General features: G+C 41.2%; 1 protein-coding gene across 5 annotated transcripts in view; it reads right to left on the reverse strand.

Annotated features, from left to right (window-relative positions):
* The window catches only part of GatB (glutamyl-tRNA(Gln) amidotransferase subunit B, mitochondrial), a 992,144-nt gene that overhangs the window by 428,704 nt on the left and 541,042 nt on the right, over positions 1 to 22,398 (reverse strand). For all 5 annotated transcript variants that reach the window (XM_067108081.1, XM_067108084.1, XM_067108085.1 and 2 more), the window contains one exon: positions 14,884 to 14,984. In XM_067108081.1, the coding sequence (XP_066964182.1) occupies positions 14,884 to 14,984 (101 nt within the window). The remainder of the gene's footprint in view (positions 1 to 14,883; positions 14,985 to 22,398) is intronic.

A 22,398-nucleotide genomic window follows, 5' to 3' on the forward strand; every position in this document is an offset into this window, starting at 1 on the left:
TCCTCCAAGAAGTCTGCCTTGGAATCCCTCCGGGCCTGGGTGGCTGGGTTTGGTAGGAATGTTCCGTCGGGAAGCCCTACGTCCTCGACGCTAAGTTGAGGGACCTGCTCTACCCGGCGCACGGGTGGCGGCCGCAGTGCCAGAAGATCTTGCCACCCCCATCATCCAGCAGATCCGGGATGCGACCCAGCCACCCCAAGTGGATATCCTCTACGAGGAGGTTTCGGAGGACGCGCCGCCATTAGACTTAGACCTGGAACCTATGAATACTGAACAGGACCAGGTGGTAAGTAGTGAGGTAGGTGAGGTTGTTGGGGGCCCCCTTTTTGACTCCCCAGCTTCATCCATTTCTTCCTTTGCAGGTTTTGTGAAGTCTTCCTCCTTGGGTGATAGAGCTCCATCAGCTATCCCCAAGTTGAAGTTGAAGACTTCATGGAAGGCGAAGGGCTATAAGTCCTCGTCTTCCAAGAAGGCATCGCCTTTCCCCCCGTCGAATGCTAAGGTCTCAGCACCTGTAGCCTCCGGGAACAAGTCTGGTTCCTCCGGCAAAGCGCGAGTAAGAGGGCTGCAAAACCAAGCCCTCCTCGCCAGCCTGCCTTTGACGCGGAGGCCTTCCACGAACCAGCTTTTTAAAAGGTTCACGGAGGATTTTGATTCGAGGATTTCACCAAGATCTCCGAAAAGTTGGCCAGTCATGATAATATACTGGCGGGAATGGCTCGCCCACCCCAGCCGAACCCCAGTATGTCATCCCCGACACAGCGGACCTCCGCCTTTCGATGTCGGTAACCCTTGGCGTTTCGCCCTCCGGGCCATCCAACATGATGGCAAACTCACAGTTGAAGGTCTTGGCACGAGGCGGTTGGAGGAATTAGAATTCTTCCCCCCCGATCTCTTGCCCCCTACCCAGGCTTCGTAAGATTAACGGAGGAAGCATGGGTACGTTCAGATAAGGTTCCTAGGAGACTGTCATCGTCCCTAGGGACCAAGCTCAGTCGGCTCTCCTGCGCACTCTGACGGAGTGGCAGGCAGAAAAACACAAAGTTGACTCCTTTCAAGGGCAACTTCACCATGTTTGCCCTGGGAGACAACTCTGCCCACCCCTTGTTTGAACAAAGTCGCTCTGGCTACGGCCCCGAGTGTGCTTTGAAGGTAATCCGTTACCGCAGCTGAGGGAAACAGACCCCACTTCCCTGGTATTCCCGGGAAGTGACGAGTTCTGGGTGGATGCTCCGTCCACTTTCACTGTTGGGAAACTGGACCCCTTCTGTGCTTCCTCACAGTTCAGTGAACAGCTCCCCAAGCTGCCGGAATCTTTGCTAAAGGCGGAGTTTGATGCCCGGACTAAGCTAGCCCGGTCCCTGAACTCCGTCTGCCTTACGGAAGCCACTGCCGTCTCCTACGCGGACGAGCCATTTTTTCAAGTCTTGGCTAAGTCCCTGCTAGCTGGCTTTCAGTCTGACCTTTTCGAATTTATCATGGCCAGACTGGAATGCAGAAAATTCATTTTGCTGATGCCACTATCCGTCACGAGTCTAACAAGCTTGTTAAGAGCTCGATCTGGGGACCTAACCTCTTCCCAGAAGAAGAGGTTACACGAATGTTATGGCTGAGGCTACAAGGGCCAACCAGAGTCTGCGCTCTCGCTGGGGCATTTCTGCCTACAAGCGCAAGACCCCAGAATCTGGCGGCCCCCAGGCGAGAGGAGGCAAACGTTTCAGGAGACATAAGAGGCCCCACCATCAGGCGGTAGTTCAAGCCGTCCCGGTCTCGGCAGTGGCACAGCCCTCCACCTCAAAGGCTCATCCCCAACAATATGTGCTGGTCCAACCAGCTCATTCCCTTGCTGTGCCCTCGTATGTTGCTTCACCAGCATACAACCCCACCTATGAGGGCCGTGGATACTTTCACGGCCTTAACAGGATCGCAAGGGGGGGAAGAGGCAGGGCCCCTCACAGAGGAAAAGCCCAACACCACCCCAAGAGGAAAACCTGGACGTGGTAGAGGGAACAAACCCGCTCCCTCCCACTGAGAGAACACAGGTAGGTGGTCGCCTGTATTGGTTCAGGGACCAATGGACCTTCAGCCCTTGGGCACACAGCATTGTGTCCAAGGTCTAGGATGGAGCTGGATCAAGGACCCTCCTCCTCTAACCAGGTTTTACCAGCCACCCTCATCAATCCTACAGGATTACGTGGCAGAATTGCTCAACAAACAAGCAATAAAGAAAGTAAGGCACCTAAAGTTTCAAGGCAGGTTATTCACTGTTCCCAAAAAAAGACTCCGATCAGCAAAGAGTGATCCTGGATCTGTCGGCGTCTAAATCTCTACATAAAATGCGACAAATTTCGCATGCTTACGGTAGCTCAGGTACGGACTCTACTTCCGCGTGGAGCCGTCACCACCTCTATCGATCTTTCAGGCGCTTATTATCACGCCCGATTGCGCGGAACTTCTCTCAGTTCCTCAGTTTCAGACTCGGGAATCAAGCCTACTCCTTCAGGGTCATGCCCTTCGGTCTAAACATTGCGCCCAGGGTATTCACAAAGCTGGCGGACACGGTAGTTCAACAACTCCGGTCCCGAGGGATATCCCTAGCAGCGTACCTGAGACAATTGGATAATTTGGGCACCAACAGTTCTGGAGTGTCAGAAGGCTACGCCCATAGTCATCAACTTCCTGGAGTCGTTGGGTTTTCAACTGAACAGAGAGAAGTCCCGCCTGACTCCGAGTCCCGGTTTCAGTGGCTGGGTCTCCACTGGGATCTGTCCTCTCACACGTTATCTCTCCCGCCTCCCAAGAGGAAAGAGATAGCATCTCTCACCAGGAAATTTCTCAAAAATCAATCAGCATCCCGCCGATCCCAAGAAAGAGTCCTTGGGTCTCTTCAATTTGCCTCAGTGACGGACCTGCTCTTAAAAGCGAAACTAAAAGACATAAACAGAGTGTGGCGGAGTCGAGCCAATGTCAAGCTCAGAGACAAGGTCTCCTCTATTCCTCGAATCTTAAAAACAAGACTGCAGCCTTGGACCACAGTCAGAGGCCTGTCCAAGTCAGTTCCGCTTCAATTTCCCCCTCCGGCATTAGTTGTTCACACAGACGCTTCCCTAAGCGGCTGGGGGGGATATTCACCAAAACAAAAAGTACAAGGAACGTGGTCCACAATGTTTCAGCAGTTCCATATAAACACCCTGGAAGCTATGGCGGTCTTTCTAACTCTAAAGAAAATCTGCCCCCCCAACCGGATTCATATCAGGCTGGTTTTGGACAGCGCAGTGGTAGTTCATTGCATCAACAGGGCGGCTCCAAATCAGGTCGAGTAAACCAAGTAATGGTTGCTATCTTCTCCCTGGCGAACAAGCACGGCTGGCACCTGTCAGCCACCCACCTAGCGGGGTGCGGGCGTGGTGGCGGATTCCCTGTCCAGGCTACTCCGTTGGAGACGGAGTGGTCCCTGGACGGGAATCTTTCAAATGGATTTGCCGCCGGGTTCGGGTCTCCAAGTGGATCTGTTTCGCAACGGAGAGCAACTTCAAGCTCCCCTGTTATGTGGCCCCCCAACCTGGACCCTCAGGCGTGCACGCCACGGACGCAATGACAGTAGATTGGAACAATTGGGAGAAAATTTATCTGTTCCCTCCAATAAATTTACTGCTGAAAGTATTACACAAACTCAGGACATTCAAAGGTCAACCAGCCCTAGTAGCCCCTATTGGCCGAAGAGCAATTGGTTCCCTCTTCTTCAGGAACTGGGATTGCGGGAGTCTTCGGATTCCCAAGCCCATACTGACCCAGACAGTACAAACCAAGACTGTGTCAGCTTCCTCAAGAATTCAGAATGCTCTAGTTTTATGGACTTTATAAAATTCGCAGCCCAAAAAGGAGCAAACATTGACCCTGTCAACACTCTGTTTTTAGAATCAGATAAAAGAGATTCTACTCTTAGACAGTATGACTCAGCAGTCAAAAGTTAGCCTCCTTCCTGAAAGCATCTGAAGCCAAAATCATGACGACTAATTTAGGAGTTTTTTCTTTAGATCACTGTTTGAGAAAGGCCTTGCTCCGGCCACTATTACCACAGTCAAGTCAGCCCTGAAGAAAGTATTTCTATACGGCTTTAAAATCGACCTTACAGATTCCTATTTTCATCCATCCCCAGAGCATGCACTCGTCTGAGACCAGTATCACGCCCACATTCCGTTACGTGGTTTCTCAATGACGTCCTTAAGTTAGCATCAGAGATGGACAACTTTCAATGCTCTTATCAGGATCTGTTAAGGAAGACTTTATTTCTGATTAGCTTGGCTTCATGTGCTAGAATCTCAGAGCTATCGGCTCTCACTAGAGGTGATAATTTTGTGAACTTCCTCCAGTCTGGAGAGGTCCTCCTTTCCCCTGACCCTAGATTCTTAGCCAAAAACGAAGACCCACAAGACAGGTGGTCTCCTTGGAAGGTGGTGCCCCTTCCACAAGACCAGTCTTTATGTCCAGTTTATACACTTAAATCTTACCTTTTAAGAACTCCACAGAGTAAGTCGGGTCCTCTTTTTATCAGGGAGAAAGGTGGTACTCTTTCACTGAATGCTATAAGACAACAAATTCTGTATTTTATTAAACAGGCCAACCCAGATTCAGTTCCTAAGGTTCATGATATTCGAGCAGTTGCTACTTCCATTAATTACTTTCATAATATGGATTTCTCAGAACTATCTAAATATACGGGTTGGAAATCACCTCTAGTGTTTAAACGCCACTATTTAAAATCGCTCGAAGCCCTGAAATTTTCTACTATAGCTGTGGGAAGTGTCATCTCCCCACCTTAACTAATCATATCCTTATCCTATCCTTTCCCCGCCCGCCTGCCTCATTTACTTCTCTGCTTATCCTCCTGGTTGATCATGCCTCACTGCCTGGCTCCTCATATTGATGTATCTTGTCTCTGTTGAGTGGAAACTGTAATCTGACATGTTATGATTGTTTTTTTTCTTGGGGTACTGGGCGGTTTTTATTTTGCTCCATGTACCCCAGATATATGTATATGTACTATATATTTTATTTCCCATTGATTTTGTCTCTTACGTGTTTAGCTTAAGTTTACGTGTGTAGCTTTAAGATTGTATATGCATTTAACCTATGCAAATTTCATATGTCATTATGCTTTAGTAGTGTTAAGTATTTTTGGGGCCTCTTCCCATGTCGTGGGGACTTCCCAGTGTTTTTCGTAATATTAAGTCTTTGATGTGCCTTAGGTTTAGTGTTCTTGCTACATGTAAGAGATTCCCTGATTAAAACTATTTTCGTAATTTATGTTTTTTTCTTCAGATTACCCTCTTTTCCTCGTAGTTTGCAGCCTTGGCATGATTCTCTATCACTATTTCACCGGCTGACACGGGACTGGACTCAGAAAAGGGATTTTGACAAAGGAAAATCTATTTCTGAGGAAGGTCCCGTGTCACCCGTGACCCTCCTGACTCACCTATTGCTCCCCACTACTTGCACATGCCAAGTCTGGGGTTAGTGCTAGCATGGAATGAGGTAGGTGGCGCTGGTGTCGCCGAGCTGGCGGGTGTTTGGGTGTAGGGGCTGTAACGGCTCACCGCTCTGTTCTGGGGATTTTGGTGGGAGAGATCTTTCGAGTAAGACTCCGTGGTAGTGATCTTTCACTCACCCTTTGATATACCGACGTCTTACCTAGAGAAGACGCTCGATCTTGGGGTAGTAACCCCAGCTTTCCTGAAAGCTCTTTTTCTCTGGTATATCTAGCATTTTATACCTAGAAATTCGTGCTATAATGGAATTTCACCGGGTGACACGGGACCTTCCTCAGAAATAGATTTTCCTTTGTCAAAATCCCTTATATATATATATATATATATATATATATATATATATATATATATATATATATATATATATATATATATATATATATATATATATATATATATATATATATATATATACATATACATATACACATACACAGAACAGGTATTTTTATGTCAGCATTTGTACAGGTGCACGAACTGGTTAAGTTGACTAATTGCTGGCCTATGAAAATGTAGCTTTTCACGTGTGAGAAGCCCTGTCCACAGCAAATGGTTTCTATGTTGGCATTAACATTTCTCGCACATAGAGACAGTGAGAGTTCGCTCGCATTTTTGGAAAGCTGAGTTCAGCATTCAGCAGATGTTCACCTCACCTGATGCATTGCTTCTGGCCATGACCAGGAGCATGGGAGTAACATGATCAAATGATGAAAACTTTGTGATACCTGTGTGTTCAGAAATCTAGTTTACATGTGGTCAGCCCACCTATGTCACCATAGGTTTGTACCCATGTACTGTATATTGAACGTGACGATGATGTTACACTCTGAGGGAGGGGCTAACAAGTGAATGTGTGCATTGACATGTTCTAGTGTGGTTTACTAGAGAGGAACTATAGAATGTCTATGGACTTCAATTTATGGCCTGATAGTTATCACTCCTTTTGGAGTTGTGTGATCAAGACCGCTACTGTGAGGGGATGGCTTCTCAATGGCTATAGCAAGTGAGGAGGTCCACTTACTAACACTTGTTTCTTTTTCAGACATTATTCAGAGTCCATCTTTTCCACTGCAGTATTTTAATATTATGCATTTTTTTTATTTTGTGTTTCACTTGTTTTTTTGATGCACCACGAACCAGGATTTAACAAGAACTGTGTTTCTCTTAACAGGAATTCTGGTTGGGTCCTATGAGCACACTGAATATTTGAAAATGGTGTATTTTACCTGACTATGTGACATTTATTCTTAGAGTGATCATGTCCATCTGACTGATATACTATTTGGTGACAGGAATGCCCGTCACTGGTGATTTTTGGTCCGGGAATTTTGAGTTGATTGATTTGAACAGTACCGCTCTAATTTTGAGTTGTAGTTTCCTTTGATTTTGTGAGAAACCATAATTTCTGACTCTTAGTTTTTGCAATTATGCTTTCATTAAATTTCCAAATAAAGTCTAGTTTTATAACACAGCATTTAATTCAATGAGCCTTAGTCTTTGTTCGATGCAAGGGGTGTGTGAGAGAGAGAGAGAGAGAGAGAGAGAGAGAAAATACTCTGCTCGGCCTCAACACTGGCCAATGTTATCGAGATACCTCTTGAGGACATAACAGGGGGTGGCAGCGAAAATTGATAGATAACCAGGAATAGGTAGGTTATGGGTTACACTTCTGAAGAGACATAACTTACAATAGGTTGTTATATTAGGCTTAACAGATAGGTCGATTATATAGGTGATGTTCGGCTCCGGTAGGTTGGCAATATTGGCGTCCGAGAAGAGATTTTTGATGGTCTAAGCAATTCTGTTAAGGGTGATGTTTGCAGGATACCGTTTGATCAGTCTTCCATGTGTGGCACATTGGAATGTGTGTTTAGTTATGCGTCACGTTGCGCCAGTGTTTATTGCATTTTTATGGGTGATGCTGGACTTTAGTTTATCTTGGGGAGTGTTCGGGGAAGAATTTAGTGTGCACATAGTGTTTAATTGCATTATTTCGACCGTTTGTAGGTGTTAAATACCTACAAGCATACTTCTGTGCAGACAAGTGGTGTTTTTTTTTTCTTTGATAGGAAGATTTCGCATTGTTGTTGCCTTGGTTCTTTGATTTCTTCTCTTCTTATTTTTTTTCAGGAATACGATGCAAACGTCAGTTATCATATGTTACAATTAGGTGACTTTTTTTTCCTCTGGGTTATGATTTTTTTTTTTACTGGTATTGCATGCTTTTCTTTTAAACTTTTTTTCTAGTTACATACATGTGTTTTATTTTGGTTACATACGAGTACGTGCACATATATAAGGGGGTGTTGTAACTGGGCCAGAGTTGGGAGTGTGTGCTTAATATGCAATTTTCACCTTGGCAACTGAGGTCAAGAAGCAGATACATCTCAGAGGTTTCAGGTGTTGTTGGGAATAGAGGGGAGACATTTTGCACTGGGGGGTAGGGAACAATTTTTCTTTCTTCCTCTGTCTCCTCCCTCTTTTGTTTGCTCGAGTCCAGTTTTCTTTACTTGAGGGTAGACTTCCGTTTTCTTTTGTGGAGGGTTGACAGTATGTGTTTTTTTGTTTGCCCTTGAAGACTCGATGTTCATCTTGACCCACTTTGCGGTCAGCTGTGCACGCAGCCCATCTTTGTGTTTTTTCCCCATGGGGTTATGAATTGATTGTGGATTTAAATAATACTTTCTTTTGATTTGGGGGGTTTATTGTTGGAGTAAAAGGGTAATAACATTGTGGGATTCTTCCTGTGTGGGGATTTTTGGAGAGAATCCTTTCTTTGGTTTTTAGTTGTCTTTGCTATTCTTTAGTTTTCTTTTCTACTGAGTGGGAAATAAATGGTTTCCTTTTATTTTCTTTTTTGAGGGTTTCCTTCCACGAGTTGGGAAATTTTGCATCTGTGATCAGCCAAGAGGGAGTTAAGCCATCTCCTTGAGGAAGGGTAAAAGGTTAGCAAAGCTATATACAAATGGGAAAGCAGGGAAAATGGCTGGAGGGGACGATGATCAGACTTTGCTCCATAAAATCTCAACGGTCACATCAGGAGTTCGTCCATTCCAAGGGTTCATGGATGGTGTTCTTTCTCAACCAGTGTAGATTTTTTTTTGACAGTGTTAACAATTTTCTAAATGCTAAGGGAATTAAGGATGACATAGAGGCATTCAGGGAAGCTAAGGATCTATTAGATTTTAATGAAGGTGATTTAGGTCATCGTTGTCACAGTCAACAATTCGCCAGATGCAAGACTTGATCGTGTCTCCAAGAATTTCTTAGGACAACCTATGGTGCTGTGGAGTCTGGAGATTCGGTCTGTGGTTTAAAGGGTTTTCTTAAAACCCAGAAGGGCCAAAAGTCAATGGTTGAGTTCTCAGCTTTTCGATGCCGCGGGAGAGTTTGTACAAAAATTGAAAGGGTCTCCATGGCGCTGTTTGACACTATCTCCCTGGATAACCTTCATAAATTGTTGCAATTCACTTGGATGTTAAGTGATGTCCCTGATGCTATAGTGGATAGTTTTGACAAGATTATAGACCCCACGTCTGATGAGGCATTAATTTTTTCTCAGGTTTGTAAGCATATGTTGAAATGCTCAACAGTTGATAGTATGTTTGTTGATGCGGTATCGCAGACTTGCGTGTGTGTTTCAAAGAACCTGTCACAAGGGGATTCAGCCTTTGCTCCTGGTGGTTGTAGCGGGAAAGTCGAAATTGACAGAAAGCCTAATGCAGCTTCCAGTGGCCTTTTTGCCTAAGTTGATGGTGATAGGAAATTTGTGGATCAGACGCCATGGTTTTGTTGTTTTAACTGTAATATGCAGGGACACATTAAGAGGTTTTGCAGAATTAAATATTGTGGCAGTTGTATGAGTTCTATCACCCTTAGCAGTCTTATCCATCTCTTAAATGGGATAATGTCAGACCTGCATTTCAGAGTTTTGGTAACTCATGTAAGAAAGCTCTTCCAGGGGATCTAGTGATCGGTGAAAATTTTCGGGAGGCCAACCAGTTAAAAAAGAAAGGGTGAATTGTTCCTGTCATATAGGACTTCTGGCTGAGGCCCTGGAGCCGAAGCCAGTTGTGAAAGGGTCTGTGCATGGTGTCGATGTCTTGGTATTACTGATACTGGTGCATCTGTTAATCTGATGAATTATGATTTATATCTATCAATGTTTTCCGATCGGTGTTTGAGGCCGACTAAAGAGACAGTGTGTGATGTTCAAGCAAATAAGTTGAGTGTTTTGGGTTGCATGGACGTTTGTTTGTCCTTGGGAAAGTGTTTATAGAGCCATTTTTGGTTTTACGCGGGGCTGCTTTTGGGAATACATTGTTATTGGGTCATCTAACGTGCCAGCATAACAGGATCTCGGTTCATACGGGGGCAGGTGGTATAACTGTTGGGGTACCTGGGGTTTTTGTCCCGTACAAGGAAACTGATGAGATTAAAGGGGTTCATGACGAGGGATTGGGTGTTGATATCAGTTTATGGGTTGATACTGAATATGTTTCTGGGGGCAAGAAGTGTTATAAAGGTATTTTATCTGAATATGTGATTTTGGTGAAAGTCTGGGTGAAAGATGTGAAAATACCCAGACAGGTGTGTGTGAGTGAGGGTAGTGAGAAGCTCAAGGATGTAGTGAGTACCATTTCTATAAGCAATGTGTCCAATACAGGGGTTACTTGGTAAAATTACTGAACTGTAACGATTCAGTTCAGAGATATCAGAAGGATACATATGTGGTAGATTTTGAAGATTGGGTTGATGAAAATAGTTCGGTTGCTATTGCAGGGGACGACAATGAATTTCCAGAGGCATGACAGGTTAGGAGACAGGTTTTTAGGGATCATTTAGCTAATGCTAATCATAAAAAGTATATAGAGGGGGTGGAAAATGTTCTATCTGAGTTAACTAATATGTTAGAGCACAAGGTTCATTTGGAGGATGAGACTAAGCCTATTTTTGCACCTTTGTATAGGATTCCTTTTAAGATTAGGGAACAGGTAGAGCAAGAGGTCAGTAAGTGGGAAGAGGAGGGTATAATTAGGCCCAGTTCCTCACCCTTTAATTTGCCATTGTTAGCAGTGCCTAAGAGGGATGGCTCAGTACGTGTGTGTGTGTGTGTGTGTGGATTCTTGTAAGTTGAATGATAAGTCGATCCCAGACCGCTATCCTGTGGCGTGCTTGCCGGATTTGTTTGTAGAAATCGGGGGTAAAAATATTTACTCTTCAATTGATCTGCTGCAAGGGTTTTTGCAGGTTCCCCTTAGTGAGGAGAGTTGCAGGTATACTGCTTTTTCTTTACCGAAGGGGCATTATGAGCTTATGTGGATGCCGTTTGGTTTGTCGGTAAGCCCTATGACTTTTACAAGATTAGTAAATACAGTTTTGCATGGATTGTTAGGGCAGTCCATTTACGTCTATATGGACGACATCTTGATTGCCACTGATTCTGTAGAAGAATATTTAGTGGTCCTTACGGAAGTTCTTAGGAGGCTTAGGTTAGCAAGTTTGAAAATTAAATTAATCAAGTGTGATTTCTTGAAGAAGCAAATAGTGTATTTGGGTCATGTTATTTCTAAGGAAGGTATCCGGGTAAACGGGGACAAGGTTAGGGCGATTGTGGATTTTCCTACTCCTACAAATAAGAAGCAGATTAGTTCTTTCTTGGGCATGGCAGGATTTTTCCGGAGATTTGTGAACGCTTTTTCCACCCTATCACCTCCGTTGACAGATGTGTCGAGGGATGATGTGCAGTTTGCGTGGGGTTAGAGGCATCAGTTGGCCTTTCAGAAAATGAAAGAGGCTTTAATGAGTCTCCTGGTACTGAAGTTTCCAGATTTCGAGCAGCCTTTCATGTTGGTGACAGATGCCAGTCACGAGGGCATAGGAGCTTGCCTTATGCAGAAATTTGTGGGTAAATTGCATCCTATCACATTCTACAGTAGGAAATTTAAGCAGCAAGGGAGTAATGAGATGTCGATGTGCACAACGGACAAGGAGGCGTTTGTGGCAGTGTCTAGTTTGGTTCATTTTAAGATGTTATTGTTGGGCAACAAAGTTGAGGTTCTTACAGATCACAAGCCATTGTTGGATCTTTTTAACAAACCAGATCTTTCTCCTCAAAGAGCTACGTGGTTTTTGATGATTAGGGATTTTGACACCATGCTTAGATATATAGAAGGTAGACATAATGTAGTAGCTGATGCCTTTAGTAAGAGTTTTTATGATTCAGATGGTTCTCGTGTTTGTTATGTATCTGGGGATTGCATAGACTGGGATATTAGTTCAGTGGAGGCTAAACAGGATGAGGATGAAATTTTGGCAGATGCAAAGGCATTTCTTAGAGGGGAGTTAGAAAGGGCTATAGGTTGCCTTTTACGGGTCTAGAGTTAGAGGGTAATTTGTTAGTTAAGAAAATTAAATATAAGTTGAGGAGTAGTGAGGATAAAGGAGATACAACACAGATAGCTGTCCCAAAGTGCCCAGTACATAAGGTTTTGTATGTTGCTCATTGTAGGTTTGGTAGTCCATATTTGGGTATGGAGAAAACATATCACAATGCACGGGGGAAGTTTTTTGGAAGAACATGCTCGCATCAGTGGAGGATTTTCAGTTTGTGATGCATGCAAGCCAGCGAGGGTTACTTCGTGTAAATTGGGTTCGTTTCCTATCCCCAGTAGACCTTTCCAGGGTGTCCATATGGACATACTTTCAATTTCTGTGAGTCTAGTTATGGGCACAGACATTTGTTGGTTATTGTCGATGATTTAACTAGGTTTGTAGAGATTTCCCCTTTGAAGCATAAGACAGCAGAGGTGGTAGCAGTTGCATTTTTCGAGGGGTTTATTTGTTGTTGTGGGGTTCCTGAGGTTCTTATTACAGAAAATGAGAGAGAGTTTGTGAATAAGACGTTAGGAGTGTCTTGTCAAGGCTATGGGAATTCAGAAAGTAACTACTATTCCGTATAGACCAGAAGGCAATGGGTTATGTGAGCGCACCAGTAGGAAGGTAATTGAGGCTCTCAGAATCAGTTATGTGAATTGGGATCAGTATATTACACAGTTTCGGCATAGCATTAATACTATGGTTAGCAATACTACTGTGATGTCTCCTGCTGAGGCAGTCTTTGGTCATCCACCACAAGGTGTGTTCGATTTGTTGTCCATTCCGTCTCATTGTGATGATACGGTTAGATAGTTGGTCTCTACTGCTACTATGAGATATGTGTTCCTTACTAGGAATCTTGAGCTGATGATGCAGGAAATGGTTGACAGGAGCTATTTTGTCAGATAATATTAAAGTTGCTGTTGGTGATAGGGTTTTTGTGAAAATAAATGTCAGGAATCAGTTGAATTATAAATTGGGGCTCAAGTTTGAGGGTCCATTTCAGGTTGTGGAAATAAAAAAAAGGGAATAGGTTTATTGTTTGAGATGAAAAAACTGGATTGTCCTGGTTGACACATACAGTATATCTAAGATCAAGAGGACAGCTTAAAAGGGAATTTATGGGTTTTTTTTTTTTCTCTTCTTTTTCTTATGTACTTTTATTCTCTTTTTATTTTATTTGCTGGTTTCCCAGGAATGTAATTTGGGGGTTTTGAATTTGGGAGGACGCTTGTCCGTAGAGTTTTATGGATTTTGGTTGTCCAATTTTAGTCTGTTTTGTTGGGTTTTTTCTCTCTGTGCATTGGCAGCGATTTAGCATAATTTTGTCAGTTTTTCTGCTGAAGTGGTGTACTGATCATCTTTTTCGCACTGTTTTTAAGGGTCTATCATTTTTTTTTTTTAGTTAGTCGTTGTTAAATCGTGACACAGAAGTCCTGTAGAGTTTATGAGCATTTTTGAAGTTTTTTTTGGGGGGGGTGGGATTGGGAGGTTAGATATTATATTGTAACTGCCTGTTTGGGGGTTTTATACTGATTTACAGGTGTTGGTTCTTATTTTAGCATGTGCTGCAGTTTTATATATTCAGGTGGTGGCAGCTGGTTTCAGCGTTGTCGGTATTTATATTTCATGGATGTGGTTTCAGTCTATTTTTCCCTTGAAGGAGTTGGAGTAAATTTTTTCATGCATTTGGTTTTTTTCTTATTAGGTAGTGGTTTATTCAGAAGTTGTGTAACACATTCAGTTTTAGCACACTGATTTTGAGTTAGTGGTGTTAGATGGACAATTTTTCAGTCAGTAGCTGTTTGGTTTTGGAGACAATTGTTTGTTGGTCTATGAGAGTTTTTTTTTTTTTTGCAGCGACAGTTTGTTAGTGGTAGAGTTGATGTCTTGTTTCTTACTGACCAACGGCATGACCAACTTACATTAAACACCAGTTCTTCGTAGTGCTTCCTTAGAATGGCTTTTATGAGCCACAACTGGTACAGTTTGGATATGGGAGCCATCTGCTTTACACCTGCAAGCTTCCACGCCTTCACCTTCATGAGAGGACCCATAGCTTAATTTGGTGACGACGGGCAGGACGTCTACAATCACCGTCTTTCACTCAGAGATGTCCATTTCTACACAAAGGTTTTGGATGCGCCACACTCAACAATACATAAACAAAACAATTTGCAGTCATTCAGAATGAAGCGCATCTGGAGTTCAGTCACATGCACTGAACATATCGTAAAATAATAAAAGTCAAGTGAGTACATTTTTCATATTTCAGTCATGCTAAATCTTACATCAAGAAACTACAATTACTTATCGTTTTTCATTTGTGCTAGAGCTGGAAAAATAAAACAGGAAAGATGAAAGTAACACACAAGTGGCACTAAGTTGGATTAGAAGGGATCAGAGTCCTTCTACCCACTATGTCGAAAGTCCAAAGTTCCCTGTAAGAGAATGAATCAGCCCAGCAGAGTGGTGTCTTGCTATACATAGCAATAGCCGTGACTGGCGAATTCCCGCATTAGATACAGAAAATCAGGAAAATTCAGATAAAAGGGGGTTTGGGAGGAAGTGTTTTTGTATGGATATGGTCAAAAAGACTTCCTGGGACCTAGGGAAAACCTGTTGTAATGGATTAACCTTGAAAGGAAGGCGGGAAAAATTGATCGTATACGTATTAAACGCCACAGTTAAAACATCTGCTCACTGTATATGTACATACTAAACGGCTCAGTTAGATTTGGCATGCTACCTATACATATACAAGTACCAAAAGGTTAAAGGGTTAAGCTGAAACATACCAGCACAGGTTCTTCAAGTGGGAATACAGTAAATTGTATTAATTGCAGCCTGACTGAGTTAATATCATTAAATTTCACAGCCAAACAATCAGCTACGACAAGAGGCAAAGATGTTTATGAATTACAACATGAAGACTATAGAATTATAGCATACCTACCAGAGAACGTATTGAATTCAAATTCTTCACTTCAGTGCGTTCACCCAAAGGTTCTCCTTGTTTATGAACAGAAATATTGGCATCTACTCTTAGTGCTCCCTCTGAAAGCATACGAATATTTCAAAACTACTGCAGCTGATATTTTTACTAAACAAGAAAATCAAAGAATACAAATATGCAAAAACATTAATGAAAAATTATACACCTCTTAAAGAAGCAATTTTACATCTGCTAGATTTTGAACTATATAGCCTATAACAAAAATTAGATGAACAGGTTCCCATTCCACTAGTTTAAATAATCATGTATTTGGACTCTTGATTTAGAGTAAAATGATGTCCAAAATAGTGTTAAGTAACCCAATATGTTCATTTTCTATAAACAATGTTAGACATCATCCTTTTGAGTTGACTTAAACTTTTTCCCAATTAGGATGATGTCTACCATTAATGTCTCCAGGCAGGATGAATGGCTGAGGAAGTTGGACAATCAGTTCATCTATATCATCTTATTGCACAAAATCATTGGGTAGTAAGTAAGGTGAGCATGAGGTATGACTTTTGTTGCGTCGATTTCACAGTTATAACTTGGAAGGAAAGTTTTCAGGTTTACTTGTACCCAAAGAATGTCACTGAAAACAAATAAATATTTTATAAATCATGAACTCTTGTGGGCATGGGTATTATCATCTACCATAGTTTCCTGTAAAAGTTAACAAACCAAAAGCTTCAACTCTTTGTACTTAGCCCATAGTCCTAGGACCCTGAAAATCACACTGGAGGGTCAATGAAGAAGCCACTATTTTCTTACAAAATCTTTTCTAGCAGATTTATTTCCATTCAGTGTGCAGTATCTAAAGATATTTTTGTTTGGCTTATCACTTCTTTCGCTGATGTCTTATGAACTTGTTGGGGTGATGGTGACTATTAACAGTGACTCTTACTTGCTGTTTTCTGCACTGCTGGCTGAAAAGTACTTGTTTCATTAAAGTATTTCAAAGAAAGTACTTCATTTCTACAAGGCAAATATTTTGGCATTGTGTCTGGCTGGAGGCAGACATGGTGTTCTTCCTCTTTCAATTATGGGGAGACATTATGGTGATGACCCTTTTCAGTGATAGGTGCTTTGACATATATCCATTGGTGGAATCTTCCCCAATTTTAGGCAAAAAAGTTCCCTTAGATAATATTAAGATGCTTCTAGTACTAGAGAAGGTTCAGCAGTAGGAAAAAGCAAGTCTCAGGGGACAGTGTACTGGGAACATGATGCAGTAAAAAGGCAGGATGCATTAACTCCAAAAATTTAAATTTTCATAATACTTTTTATTACTTGGATACTTACCTATTGTTAAAGATAGCTATATCTTCACGCCAGCAGGTGTGGTTGGCATTCAAAATAAAAAGAAGTTTTTAGCTGACCCAGATGACTGTCTAGTTCCCCCGTTCTCCTCCAGGTGTTTCAAATGCTTTAGTTCTCGTCAGAATTCTTTTTAACAGCCCACTAACTTGTAAGGAGGCTGAGCAGATTCTACTTTTAACAGTAATAAATTTACTACAAAAATTTACATTACTTGTGATGACTTTTAACCTATTGTTAAGGTAAATGACTCGCACAATAATATAGGGATGGTGGGTTAGCACAACTAGACAAGAATCTGCTCAGCCATGTGAACTACAAGCTTCTTACATGAAAACCAAAATATTCTAATCTGATCTGGGATATTTTCTAGAAAATAATGCTGCCAGAAGCTGAATCCCTGTCAGGGAGTAAAGACCTCTAGTGTAAGACAAGCAGTGCTAATGAGACCCCTGTGCCTGGGACCCCAACAAACAAGTCAAAAGTAAAAGAATACATATTGTAAACAAAGTATGCCCCTATAAAATTCCTGTGCTGCAGCTTCATGCTGCAAAAACACTGAAGTCCAAGCTTTAAAATTAAGAACAGGGACTACAAGGCTGCTCTTTTGTTTGGACTAATGGCTGCAATCTCAAACCAAATTTCCATGTCTTTAAGGAAATACTCAACAAACAAGGAATTACATTTCCTTAACACTGGGTTAATCATGTTCTAGATGCACATGATCATAATGAACTGATGTAGCATCTGCTTCTATATTATGACATATTACCTTCAGCAAGATAATATATCAGGATTAGGCTTTTCATATTCTAATTCGCCCAAACAGAAAATAAGGGAAGGAGAAATTCGTTAAACATAGTAGCGTCCAATCTCCTAACACACAAAATTATTAATAGAAACACTAACAGGTTTTAACCTGAGTACACTCTAATTGCCCTTTATTGGCATAAAAGTGTGTCTATCTCTATTACTCCTAAATAATAATAATAATAATAATAATAATAATAATAATAATAATAATAATAATAATAATAATAATCTTTCTTGTAGCTCAGGGCCATATACATGGATTATACAAATACAATACAATACACACAATCTAGATACATAAGATAACATGATAAAAATAATAATCGGCAGTATCCACACAGTTGCTGAAGAAGTAGAAAAAACAGAATTCATAATAATAGTAAAGACTGTTATTATATGGAGAACAATAGTAAAAAAAATATTAAAAACTATAACAATTAATAATACAGATTGCAAATTATTAATTTCCAGCTAGGGACCTTAGGTGGTTCCATAAGTCAGGTCCAGAAGGCTAAATATGAGCACTGAAAACTGCAAAACTCTACCATGATATTATTCACAGCAGTAGTAATTAAGGACGAATATCAATAACAACAAGAAACGTAGAAATAATAATAATAATAATAACAACAATAATAATAATAATAATACTGTAATAATAATAATAATAGCAATAATAATAATAATAATAATAATAATAATAATAATAATGACAGTTTCTGGAGATGACACTTCACAATTGCAAAAATAGAGTATAAGCCATTTAAGGAATAGAAGCCTCATTACCCCATCTTTCCCACGATATAGATCTTCTTGAAGCCTCACTGCTCAGGATGCTTTGTATGAGCAAATTGCTGCTGTTTCTCAGTCAGGTGATCAGACTGGACACTGTTCGCCTCACAATGATTTTCAAATTATCCCGGCGGTTTTCTATGAACATCTGCGTGGCAAAGTGATAGTGAGGAGTGTTTGAGAGTCGTCTCAGAATGTCACTGTGAACAACAGTGATACTCTTGGGTATAGTTCGCCCAAAGTGAATACCCATAAATACTGTAGCAGTACGAGCGGAAGAGCAGCAGTTTTGTGTCTCGGTGACAGAAGGCAAACCTCCTTGCAATCATGTTGCCAGTTGCACATAGTTTACAACGCCTGTGTTCTATGTCTGCCGTATCTTTTAGGTTGTCCATGATAATGTGGCCCAGATACAGAAATTCATGCACGAATTCCAGGCGACGATTCCTGAGAAAAATTTGTGGTTCTGCAATATGCTTAAGCGATCTTGGTTTCGTTGCATAGGATATCAAATTCCTCTGCATAATGGCAGCAGGTGTTGATGAGTCGCTGGAGACCTTGCACTGATGGGGAAATCAGAACCATATCGTCGGCGTAACAGAGGTGGTTTATTGTTGTTTCATTGATAGTGGATCCGATTGGGAGTGAGTTCAGTTTGACATTCAGGGCATCTGTGTATGTGTTAAACAGGTAGGAGAGAGAATACCCCCTTGCCGGAGCCCATTTAGGGAGCCAAAGGTGTACTAGACAGTACATTACCCCATTTGACACAGAACTGCTGTGTGGAGAACCAACAAAATAAAATTCCAATTAGATATAGAGGTGTGCCTCGTTTGTGCAGCTTCAGGGAGAGCTTCGGGTAGTTTACTCTGTCAAATGCTTTTCTCACATCTACAAAACAGAAAAATGGGAGAAGCTGATGATAGGTAATAGTTCAAAAATTCTTTCAGGATGCAGATGCAGGTGTCGGTTGAGTGGTTTGCTTTAAAGCCGAACTGGTTGTCAGTAGTGTGTAGAAAGGGGAGAAATCTCACTAAAAGAACAGACTCAAGTATCTTCGATGCAATTGTAGTAATTGCAATCGGGCGATAATTGCCAGGGTCAGCTGCATCCTTTAACTTGTTTTTTATTAATGGTATTAAGTGAACTAAGAGCAGGGAGTCTGGGAGAAACTGGTGAATTATGCACACACTGAACAGAGCAGCTAGCACAATGTAAATTACCGGATGGCAGAATTTGAAAGCTTCAGCAGGCAGACCATCGCAGGCGGGCGATTTATTATTAGGTAGGTTGTTTATGGCATTGCTGATGTTACCTGGTGTAATACGATCGGCAAAATGAAACTGAATGTTATCAGTCAGGAGGTTATTTACATCCCTTTGGGAGTCTTGTTCGCTTATGCAATTCAGGATAGTGCTGAAGTGATCGCCCCACATCTTGTGATTGCCTCGTCACCGACAGCTTCTCCTACTCTCTGTGATAGCTTTTTACTTATGGGATTTAGGGATTGAATGTCCTTCCAAAGACGGGGATAATCGCCAGATTCTAATTTTCTAGACATTGAATCAGCTCTTAGTAGCTTTTCATTCAGTCTGCAATGCTTAAGGGCAAGTTTGAACTGCGCTCTCGCCTGCCTCATTGGCATTGCAAAGTGTCCTTCCCTTGGGCTACCATTTTGCCTCCACAGTAGAAACATTTCGTGTGAATGAGGTCAAGTTTTGAGTTCTCATGATTCGCGGACTCAAGCATTCGCGAGTTTCTCTGTGGAACATATCTAGCCATTATTCGCGGAAAATTTGCCCATTCGCAGTATTTTTCACTGAGAAATATCCACTAATTACTGTAATTTCATATAATTTTCATGAATAAATGCACTTTTTGTGATAAAACTATTTTAAAATACTCAGGTATATGCATTTTTACAGGGTTTTTCTGTGTTTAAACTATCAAAATGGGCAGTTCTAAGTGTTTTTAGAGGGGTTTTAAGTATTCACAGATTTTAGCTATTTACAGGGGGGGGAGTGTGGTACACATCCCCCGCGAATACAGGGGTTAAGCTGTAGTTTATACATACATATACACACACACACACATATATATATATATAAATATATATATATATATATATATATATATATATATATATATATATATATATATATATATATATATATATATATATATATATATATGTATATATATATATATATATATATATATATATATATATATATATATATATATATATATATATATATATATATATATATATATATATATATATATATATTGTATATATATATATATATATATATATATATATATATATATATATATATATATATATATATATATATATATATATATATATATATATATATATATATATATATATATATATATATATATATAATATATATATAAAGGATTTTGACAAAGGAAAAATCTATTTCTGAGGAAGGTCCCGTGTCACCCGGTGAAATTCCATTACAGCACAATTTCTAGGTATAACCTTGCTAGATATACCAGAGAAAAAGAGCTTTCAGAAAGCTGGGGTTACTACCCCAGTCGAGCGTCTTCTAGGAAGACGTCGGTATAAGTGAAGGGTGAGTGAATACCACTACCACGGAAACCTACTCGAAAGATCTCTCCCTATCAAAACCCCGAACAGAGCGGTGAGCCGTTACAGCCCCCACACCAAACACCCGCCAGGGCGGCGACACCAGCGCCACCTACCTCATTCCATGCTAGCACTAACCCCAGACTTGGCATGTGCAAGAGGGGGGAGAGTACTAGGTGATTCAGGGAGGGTCACCGGGTGACACGGGACCTTCCTCAGAAATAGATTTTTCCTTTGTCAAAATCCCTTTTCTGAGTCCAGTCCGTGTCAGCGGTGAAATCGTGATAGAGAATCATGCCAAGGATGCAACTACCAGGAAAAGAAATGGGGGTAATCTGAAGAAAAGGCAAAAGTTTTACCAAAATAATTTTAATTAAGCAATCTCTTCCGTGTAGCAAGAATATTAAGACTAAGGCATACTAAATCTAAGGCACATCAAAAAACTTAATACTATGAAACACTGGGAGGTCCCCGCTGACGGAGAAGAGGCCCTCAAAAAACCTTAAAATTACTTAAAAGCAAGGTGAAACATGAAAAGCGCACAAAATAACTGCAAATATAACCTTAATACTATACACGTAAACTTAGTCTAAACACGTAAGAGACAAAATCAATGAGCATTAACATATACATATATCTGGGGTACGTGGAGCCAAATAAAAACTGTCCAGTACCCCATAAGAAAAAACAATCATGGCATGTCAGATTACACTTTTTCCATCAACAGGTACAAGAAACGTCAATATGAGGAGCCAGGCAGTGAGGTATAATCAACCAGGAGAATAAGCAGAAAAGTAAATGAGGCAGGCGGGCGGGGGGAAAGGAAAGGACAAGGATATGATTAATTAAGGTGGGGAGATGACACTTCCCACAGCTATGGTAGAAAATTTCAGGGCTTGAGCGATTTTTAAATAGTGGCGTTTAAACACTAGAGGTGATTTCCAACCCGTAAATTTAGATAACTCTGAAAAGTCCATATTATGAAAGTAATTAATGGAAGTAGCAACTGCTCGAATATCATGAACCTTGGGAACTGAATCTGGGTTGGCCTGTTTAATGAAATATAGAATTTGTTGTCTTATAGCATTTAGTGAAAGAGTACCACCTTTCTCCCTGATAAAAAGAGGACCCGACTTACTCTGTGGAGTTCTTAAAAGGTAAGATTTAAGTGTATAAACTGGACATAAAGACTGGTCTTGAGGAAGGGGCACCACCTTCCAAGGAGACCACCTGTCCTGTGGGTCTTCGTTCTTAGCTAAAAATCTAGGGTCAGGGAAAGGAGGACCTCTCCAGATGGGAGGAAGTTCACACAATTATCACCTCTAGTGAGCCGACAGCTCTGAGATTCTAGCACCTGAAGCCAAGCTAATCAAAAATAAAGTCTTCCTTAACAGATCCTGATAAGAGCAATGAAAGTTATCCATCTCTGATGCTAACTTGAGGACGTCATTGAGAAACCACGTAACAGACTGTGGGCGTGATACTGGTCTCAGACGAGCGCATGCTCTGGGGATAGATGAAAAGTAGGAATCTGTAAGGTCGATTTTAAAGCCGTAAAGAAATACTTTCTTTAATGCTGATTTGATTGTGGTAATAGTGGCCGGAGCAAGGCCTTTCTCAAACAATGATCTAAAGAAGGAAACTCCTAAATTAGCTGTCATGATTTTGGCTTCAGATGCTTTTAGGAAGGAGGCTAATTTTTTGACTGCTGAGTCATACTGTCTAATAGTAGAATCTCTTTTATATGATTCTAAAAACAGAGTGTTGACAGGGTCAATGTTCGCTCCTTTTTGGGCTGCGAATTTTATAAAGTCCATAAAACTAGGGCATTCTGAATTCTTGAGGAAGCTGACACAGTCTTGGTTTGTACTGTCTGAGTCAGAATGGGCTTGGGAATCGAAGACTCCGTAATCCCAGTTCCTGAAGAAGAGGGA

Source organism: Macrobrachium rosenbergii, chromosome 8 (assembly GCF_040412425.1).
Source record: "Macrobrachium rosenbergii isolate ZJJX-2024 chromosome 8, ASM4041242v1, whole genome shotgun sequence".
Lineage (NCBI taxonomy): Eukaryota > Metazoa > Arthropoda > Malacostraca > Decapoda > Palaemonidae > Macrobrachium > Macrobrachium rosenbergii.